General features: G+C 37.0%; 1 protein-coding gene across 1 annotated transcript in view; it reads right to left on the reverse strand.

The window, feature by feature from the left end:
- Nop17l (Nop17 like) overlaps positions 1-6,430 on the reverse strand; it is a 52,115-nt gene extending 45,685 nt beyond the window's left edge. The window contains exon 1 of the mRNA XM_067121995.1: positions 4,660-6,430. Within this exon, the coding sequence (XP_066978096.1) occupies positions 4,660-6,372 (1,713 nt within the window). The 5' untranslated portion in view covers positions 6,373-6,430. The remainder of the gene's footprint in view (positions 1-4,659) is intronic.
- Positions 6,431-9,580: the final 3,150 nt, after the last annotated feature.

The raw sequence follows: 9,580 nt of genomic DNA on the forward strand, positions 1-9,580 counted from the left end.
CATAAAATATTACCGACATAACCTATGACAAAACTGCATATTATTCCTTTAATCATTTAGCCTAATATAACTGCATCCGTAAAATTTCTGACATGGTTCCGTGCTTGTGGTAAACAGCTAATAACCACAATAGTATTTATCTCAGTGTGTCCAGATTACTCAAATAAATCAGCTGGTTGAACCAACCGATCAGAACTATATAAATGGTTGTATTGGCGAATAGTCACAAAATCCATGAGCATAAACGTTAACTGTGACAAAAGGAGCAACAGAGAAAGTAACAATTCCGTCAGACATAACCAAGGTACCGTATAATATCAAAAGGTCAAATCAGTTATAAACCATGGCCAGTTTTCAGCCTACCTCCTCACATGGACAACACCTGCCACAGACACATGCAATGCGCAAACTGCAACCCGGTCCCCTCCCCAACACGTATCTCTCGCTAAGCGAAGCACACTTCACTAGATTATTAAAAAATTTTCCTCTTTAAACGATATTTATTTAAGAAGATTCTAATAGACATACTGCACTCAAGGGCGTCTTTCTTCACAGTCCTGCTATGGAAATCAAAATGATGACTTTAACGACGAAAACAAAGATAAACTAAATGGATCAACTGATGCTTCCTTATTCATTAGAGCAAGCTTCCTTCCAGAGAAAGAAGAGGATTAAAAAAAACTACCAGCTCTTTCTTGCAAAATTCACTCACAACAAGCAACCATCAGATTATCTCCTAATAAAAGAGTTCATGATCTTTGATGTACTGCTGCAGTATAATTTAAGCAATCAATCCCCCTTTATCTGAAAAGTAATGGTCTATTCATCCTCTTACACAACTACAGGGATGATGCATAGGCTATGCCATGTTACATCCTCAGAATGTAAATTCCCCGACGACCATATGACTTTTCTATTGGTTGTCAAAGCTCAAGTTAGTTGAGGCGATGTTCTTCTTTACCACTGACAAGAAACATCCCAACACTTCCTACAAGTTTTATGTTAGACTGACATTTTCATTAACTAGGCTATATGCTAAATCCTGTCACCCTCAGCCTTTTAATACTTCACATGCCTTTTTTTATTGAACGAAATCTACAATGAGCTATTCCCTATACTTCAGTACAAATGATATTTTATTAAAAAGTTTGTATTACCTCTCAAACTTACGAGGTGAGACTTCACTTTCAATCTTCATTTCGACTGTCCGCAGGTTTACTGACATTTATATATAGCCCAATACGTCACTACTACAAAACATCCTATAAATTACCATTCTCAATATTCTTAATAATACACACCTAGACAACCTGAAACAAATACAACTAACAAAGACAAAACCAGTTCTACGATATCAAGAAGCGTATGTGGACAGGCAACTTTTTCTAGTGCACAGTAGTCGCACTTGGGTTGGGGGAAGAGAAGGCGACTGCTATTCATATACATTTAATTTCTCCCGATATCTATTTGATAAAAATAAAGGGTGAATAGACCCTGACGAAATAGAACACACCAAGAATGACTGAATTTTATCATCCTTAAAAATAAAAAAGAAAATATTCTTTGACTATCTCACACAGGTCACTGTACGAAACCTTAGAACTGTGTGAACCGTATGACTTCGTGGTAACAAGTTAAATTGGATAAGAGTTGTGGATAAAACTGGGCACAAAGAAAAGGAGTCTCAGAATGACAAAACTCTCAATATACTTCAACCAATAATATACACGTTGACATCTTCACAAAGATATAATAAAACCTCCTAGTTCCATCATATTAACTTCTTAATCTGGGCTGCTAATATTAAAATTATTACTTCTGCTAATATTTCACACTTAGTGTTACTGCCAGTTCTAATATCGTTAATTATAAAATATAATTTTATAAATTCACTTCGAAATGTTGGAAAATTTCAAAACGGCTACCACATCTTCGAAAAATAAGTCATAATTCAAAATCGTCAGTAATTACCGTTGTCAGTTTTAACAGCGTTACGATACTTTTAATACCAAAGTGCACAAGCGAAACAGCCTACGCCTACGAGCTTCCTTCTCATGAACTACGCATTAACGTAAAGAAAACGGGCTGACAGGATGGAAGGGGGGGGGGAAGGGCCCGAGTTGTTCTCAAGGGCCAGAATGCAAACCTGCATAAAAATACGCAGTAGTCACTGTCAAGTGGTTCTGGATGATGATTCTGCCTTTTGAACGTGTTATGTTCTTACGTTGGTAACCCGACTCCATCCCCCCTCTCTCTCTCTCTCTCTCTCTCTCTCTCTCTCTCTCTCTCTCTCTCTCTCTCTCTCCTCTACGTACAAGTGGTAGTTTGTTCGGCTCACATCTGAATGAGTATTGTTTAATGTTCGATAGCGAACAACGCTCACAAATACAAGTAACTACCTAAACCAAATCGAGCAACCAATGTTGCTTATTCTTAAATCTGGCTGTCCTGCAGAAAGATTCAAGTACTGCAAATAAACAAGAAAATACCAGAGCAGAAAAAAATCAACCGCATAAACGTTGCGCTACACTATCCAATAATAATAATAATAATAATAATAATAATAATAATAATAATAATAATAATAACAAAGTCTTATACCTCCAACCGTTAGCATTCCCTGACAGATTATAGTCATCTAAGCCGGTCAGAAAATGACAAGCCCTATGGTAAGGAAGGTATAGTTATTAAAACACTGAACATATCAGGCTCGCCTTTGCCAAAATTTTCGTAAAATTCCAAAATGTGACTTTCTGTGTAATCCTGATAACATATACACAAACCAATGAAGGATCAAACTTACAAAATACACCACCTCAGCAAGCATGGTGACTACCCAGCAGTACAATGCACAATCAATTTCAAAAGCTCTTACATTGAGATGAGATGACCAGTTAACGTCGACATGAAAGAGAAGCCTGCAGTTGGCATGATATTCAAAGTTACACATGCAGAAATTATATAATATATGTAGGCCTATACACACACACGCACATTATATATATATATATATATATATATATATATATATATATATATATATATATATATATATATATGTTTTATAAAAAAATGTGTTAAATAAGAGTAAACGAGAGAAAATGAGAAAGAAGGTAGAAGAAAACGAAAGGGAAAAATCAATCCCTGCTGGTAATGCATTAACGGTCAGCCAGCGAAGGGCAATTAGGGCGATTGGCTTTCCCATTAGCTAAATGTATCTGGAGCTGCCTCTGTCGTGAGGACAGGAATGTTCTTGATTAAAAAATTAAATGCTCCTCAGAAAAAAAAAAAAAAACATTCCATGCAAGTTATTCAGTTTTTATTTTCTCGCCTATGTTAGAACCCTTATAAAACAATGAACAACTGGCAAAAATTTAGGACAACCATGCAACCCATACACCAACTCCAGTCCCCCCAACCTTCCTTCTCCCTCTCTTTCTCTCCAGGCGCCCACAGACATGTATGCGGCACGACCAACTGGTAACGTCGTTGAACATTCTTAGCAGCTGTTTTTAGGCGATGTTACACAACTCCTTCATACAGTTTTCAGTTGAATGAAAATCCATTCGGTATGTATCAAGTTCCATTAATTAACATTGGATGAAAAGGTAAACGTTACTATAATGACAAATGTTTCCAATCCAACAAAAATTCAAATAAAACCTTCAAAAACAAAGATAAAGATTTTTGCTCTTTAAATTAAGGATTTAAATTTAAAGATTACCTGCTTTTTCTATCCACATAATTCTATTAAGCAATACAATGAAACAAAACCTACCAACCTTTTTAGTTTACATAACATACATGAAACATATTATGGTATTAATACACACAAACTGTGCATAAGACAGTCATGAGACATGAATTAAAATATGAATTTACATGAAAATGGGTAAAAGGACTGAAATTCTAAAAATGTGCACAAATGACTGGCCTTTATTGCATTACCAGCAAGGACTGATTTTTCCCATTCGTTTTCTTTTACCTTCTTTCTCAGTTTCTCTCGTTTACTCTTATTGAACACAGCTTTTCATAAAACATATACATATACTGTACATACACACATATGTATACATTATATAAAATTTCTTCATGTGTAACTTTGAATATCATGGCAAATACATGCTTCTCTTTCATGTATGTACAGTCGATGTTAACTGGTCATTTCTACCTCAATGTAAGGGCTTTTGAAATTTACTAAATTAAAACTATATTATGTTTTTATCTTGCTAAACGTAAACATATCTCCAAGGCAATTCTAACGCTCAGCATACTATAGTTTTTGTTGCTAAGTGCACTGGCATTAAATTCCCTTCCCAATGCCACTCTCTCTCTCTCTCTCTCATAAACAAACAATTCACTTTGATGAGTAATCCTAACTTATGTCTCTTCCAAAAACAGCTTTGCATCTGTTTAAACTTCATAAATCACACACACACACACACACACACACACACACACACACACACACACACATATATATATATATATATATATATATATATATATATATATATATATATATATATATATATATATAAATATATATATATATATATATATATATATATATATATAAATATATATATATATATATATATATATATATTCATAATTTCCCTAATGGTTATGAAAACTTTATCCTTAGATAAAACTCACCTTTGAGTTTTCTTCTTTGGTTTGGTTGGTAACAGGAGGCTCTTCAATCCGGGCAACGTTTTCCTTCTGCAAGGAGTTGGGTTTGCCAACTCGGACAGTTTCCCACAGACCAGATTTGGTCTTAGTGATCATAACAGCCACGTGTTCATCACTGATGGTGAATGAAACACCTTCAGTTGTTATTTCATGAGGACCTACATCAACGGCAAGGCCGTGATTTAGCGGCGTCAGTCCACCACCTATGGTTGTCAAGTTGACGTTGAGCAATTGGTTATTCTTGCTAGGAAGTATTTTAATACTGTCTGGCAAGACATTCTTACAGTTGAGTTTGAGGTGGAGAGCTTTCTCGTTTTCCTGCAAGGTGTAACTTGGAACCAAATAGCCCCTGATCGGAGAAGACGGGGCAGACTCGAATACGCTGCCTTCGTCGTCTTCTACTTCCTCCTCCACGCCTTCGTCCCTCGGGCCGTCCTCCTGAGAAGACACGGACACTTCGGAGGAATTGTCTCCGTCACTGTTAGTTCTGTAACCGGGCTCGCACTCAATGCCCGAATCCGAAGAAGACGAAGGGGAGGCCATGGGCACTGTCACGTCGTCGTTATTATGGGGCATCACCGTTAGGACTAGAGTTAACTTCTGGGTGGCAACATCGAACTTGGCAGTGCTGGTGTCTTCGTTGACAGCGTAGGGCAAAGGTATTTCGGCTGTGTACTTTGGTGTACTGGCAGTGTCAATGATGATGGATTGTTCCACAACTTCAGCACTTACCTGGGCTGCCCTTGATACCCCTGGTAAGTGAACATCGACCTGAAGGGCATGGGGACGCCAAGATGCCCCGTTCCTTGGGATTAGAGTAAAATCTTGCAAATCAGCTTTATTGACGTGTTTGATGGAATAGTTGGGTGCGACTGCGGCACTATCACCTTTCTTTAAAACATTTGTACTTTGGTTTTCAGCTTTGTTGTCGACGTTACAACGACTAGTTCTTTCATCTTCGGCTTTATTCAAAAAGTTAAGAGTCTCGCTTTGCTTGTTCAACTCTCTGTCAACGACTTTCTTTATCACAGATCTCACTGGGTGTCCAATATATTTCACAGAATCTAATTCCTTCGTATCTTTCACTTTCAGCTGAAAATTCTCACTCAACGCATCCATGGCAGTCTGGATGACAGCATTCTTCAGGGCATCGTTACTCGATGCCAATCGGAGGGTATCGGGGTGAAACACAACATCATAAGCTATCACTTTAACAAATTTGACGTTAGCGTTCGGCTTTCCAACCTGACCCCGACGGAGCTCCCTTAGCAACTGCCCTTCGTCAGGAACGTTTTCTTCTCGAGGTTTCGTGACGGCATGGGGTATCGTCCAATTATGCCCCAAGGATGTACCTTTCTTGGTCTTCGTAAAATTTGGCTCTTGCACAGCATCGCAACAACAGATGTTCACACAAACGGGGTGGTCGCCCGAGGCCTCTCCTCCGACAACCAAAGCAAAACCGGGACGGGGATCGAGAAATACCACATCAACTCCTCTCTGTTTCTCCCACTTTCTTACTTCTTCCTCGTAATGTTTCCTATTTTCAGGATCGTTAATCTCTTTGGCAAACTCTCCTAAAAGTTTTCGAAACTTTTCATCCTTCAACGAATTCGTTAACAACTGCACCTCATCACAAGTAAAATGAACATCACGGAAAGCCTTACCGACAGTAGCCATTATTGGGAAGTAGTGTTACGTCGGTTATACGGCTGATACAGCCAACCACATGACAACCAAAGAAAACGGAGAAGAACTTGTAAACATATCGCATATATTTTAAAGTTCTTTCTTTTTATTTGATCTATTCTAGCCGATTTCAGCCAGATTTAAATAATGAATATTTTATAAAATAATACTAAATTAATGCAAAATGTCTAGAAGTCCTCAAGAAAAATGTCAACAGCAAATAACAGCAGGCGGCGTTCCCTGTGACCCCCATCTATGAATGAAAACGTGTTAAAGAGAAACGCGGGTGATTTAAATGGCGCCACTTGACTGCATTATTCATCGCATAAACAAAAAGAAAGATATATTAACAGAAGTATTATCACAAAGTGCAATACTTTGTATAATTTAAAGATAGGTGTGATGCACAATAAAACCATCTAGCGGAAAGAAAATGCATATATATTTGGAATATCGTGGCTGACGTAATCGATAAACGAATAGTGCAGCATTCTAGAACTCTGCGTAAGCTCTGCGTCACTTTTAATAAACAGTACATTCGCTTACATAGCATCAATCAGTTCAGTGTGATGTTCCTTAAACTAGATAACCAAATCAGTGTTATGAAAAATAAGAGAACTGCCGTTGATACACATTTTATGCATAGAAGAAAAATTACGAAAAGATCCATGTTTTGGCATGGAAACTAACTCACCATTCTCGTACGTGTTCCTCTGTTAACAGTGCTTATTATTCGACACGGGAGCAAAGGCGAAGAGTTATTATAAGATGCTATTTATTAGCATGCGGCTGTTATGAATCTATGTATGTTGTCACGCTATTATTATTATTATTATCAAAAATGTTCCCTATGAGTGTGACTATAGGAAAACGAGCCAGTTCACTCAAATACATCCTCTAACTGATGAATCAAAGATCTAGACCCCGTTAAACAAGGCTAGTGTCCGCCAAATAAATTTTGCTTCCGACTACACACTTGCCTCAGGGCAGATGTTGATGCTAACGTCGCATACTGCGCCATTCAGCGCTGTTTAGCACGCGTTCTATGCTTCCTGCACGATAGAATCCTTTATATTTAAAACTATTGCCTCTTCATCCAGTCAGCACTTTATTTTTCTTATTTTCCTCTTTCCTCCTAACCATTACGAGTCATATATAGATTTTACAAAGAAGATCGGCCATTTCCTATACATGACCAGACCACCTCAAAACTCCGGATTACTTATTAGTTATGCTACATTTCTTGTTCTTCTTCTTGCTGATATTGTTTTAGTTGTTATGCAACATGAGCAAACTTTCAAGTGAAGAGAAATATAAATGCTATTATCGCTTGTCAAGCAAATCTCAAGAAAAATGAAACCGGAAGAAGAAAATTGATTGAAATAATTTAAATAAATCATCAAAACTATTGCACATGGAATTGGCGTAATATGCTTTACAATAGTATTACAGAATTTTAACAAGGCACAGTATTCCATAGTTTCCAATGTATCAGGAAAATGCTAGTCAAGATGCCAAAGATTATAAAAGGTACAGAGTTAGAATGTAAAAATGAGACTTTCTTTTTTTTAAGGAATGAGGAAACTAATATGGTTCTTCTCCAGCCAAATTGCCGTGAGTACCTAGATTTTTTTTTATGCCTATGAACAAACAGTAAGTTTACTGATAGATGGTTTACGATGACAGGATTCAAGAGGAGGAACGTCCGCTAAAGCATAAATAACCTTAAATGTTCCATGATTGATTGAATGAAGGTTATATGATGTCGCAATGTCCTGGGTGAGTTTCCACCAATAACCATAAAGGGGGAAAGAGCAGATGTACTAAAACCAAAGACGCCCGATATTACCTTAGGTCACCGATGATGAGGTTAAATTTTAAATCCTTCAGTTTTGTGCTCAAATTATTATAAATATATATAATGTTGAGGAAATCTATAAACTATTTGATTCCAAATGATTTTCAACTAACTTTTGGTATTCTAACTGTATGCAATTTTGTCTCTGCATGTTAAACTTGGTTTGTTTATTTTAGGATGCCCACCTACATCGTTCTTCATTGTTTTCTTGAGAATGAAACGAGATATTATTTCTCAAAAGTGCTTGATTCACTTTCCTCAAGGGATGGAATGGTGCCATTATACCGGCAGATTTTCACTCCAACTATATTAGAAATTAGATGCAGTTACCTTACCAGACAGAGAAGTGGAATCATTTATCAGAAGACTGGCAGAATTCCAGACTAACCAGCCATGCTGCTCAGTAACACTAAACGCAATTCTGCGCTTAGAATTGACATTCGTAGAAACAAAACTGAGGTTGTTTCGTGGTCAGGAAATTGTGCTAAAAAAATTTTTTTATCATAGTTTATCAAACGCTTTAGAGTTTAATAACCATTTTGAAAATGTAAATTCGATTGCATCCGTTTTCACAGTTCCTGAGGAGACATATAGAAAGTCTGGCCCTACAGTAAACACCGAACCCTTGCATGTTGAACATGGAATGAACAACTCTGCCTTCGAATGATTTCCAGAAAGAATAGTATTTGACAGCATATTCAGTTTATAATTAAAAGCGAGGCACAGGTCAACAAAATTTGTTCAAAGGCTTTGAATTTTGAGTAATGCGCTGATATTTCTGTTGACGGAAATTGCTTCCAAGACTAGTGTTCAGGTCTATATTGCCCGACAGAATTAAAAGCATAAATTCTAAGTTACATCACGAAGAGTCATTTGTGCATTAGTTGTTTATTTAAAACAAGAAATTATCCTGAGGATTTCATGAAACTATTTAAAAAAAAATACAAAGGGAGGACAGTCATTATGGATATGAATCAAGGTCTTTAGACCTTGTATATGAATATTAAAGTGAGAATTAGACGGTAGGATAAAGATGTCCAGCATTCATATTATTTTCGCTTAGACTGCCAGCAACTTTTGCTGTTTAATTATCGTTGTGGCTTTAACTTCGAAAGTGTCAGAAGCATTAAGTGTCAGAATCATGCCTCTGTTACAAACGTCTCTGGCCTATTCCGTGAAAATGTAATCTGCCAGTCGCTTTTACTGATAAGGTTTCAGGACAAAGGGTTATCATTTATCTTACCTTATCTCTCGGTTAAACCTGGTGATTTGGGTTGCTGTAGTCATAAGCGTTTTGTTAAAAGCTGTCCTTGGGTTCTGAAGTGCTGTCTACTTTACTTA

This window comes from Macrobrachium rosenbergii, chromosome 20, assembly GCF_040412425.1.
Source record: "Macrobrachium rosenbergii isolate ZJJX-2024 chromosome 20, ASM4041242v1, whole genome shotgun sequence".
Taxonomy (NCBI): domain Eukaryota; kingdom Metazoa; phylum Arthropoda; class Malacostraca; order Decapoda; family Palaemonidae; genus Macrobrachium; species Macrobrachium rosenbergii.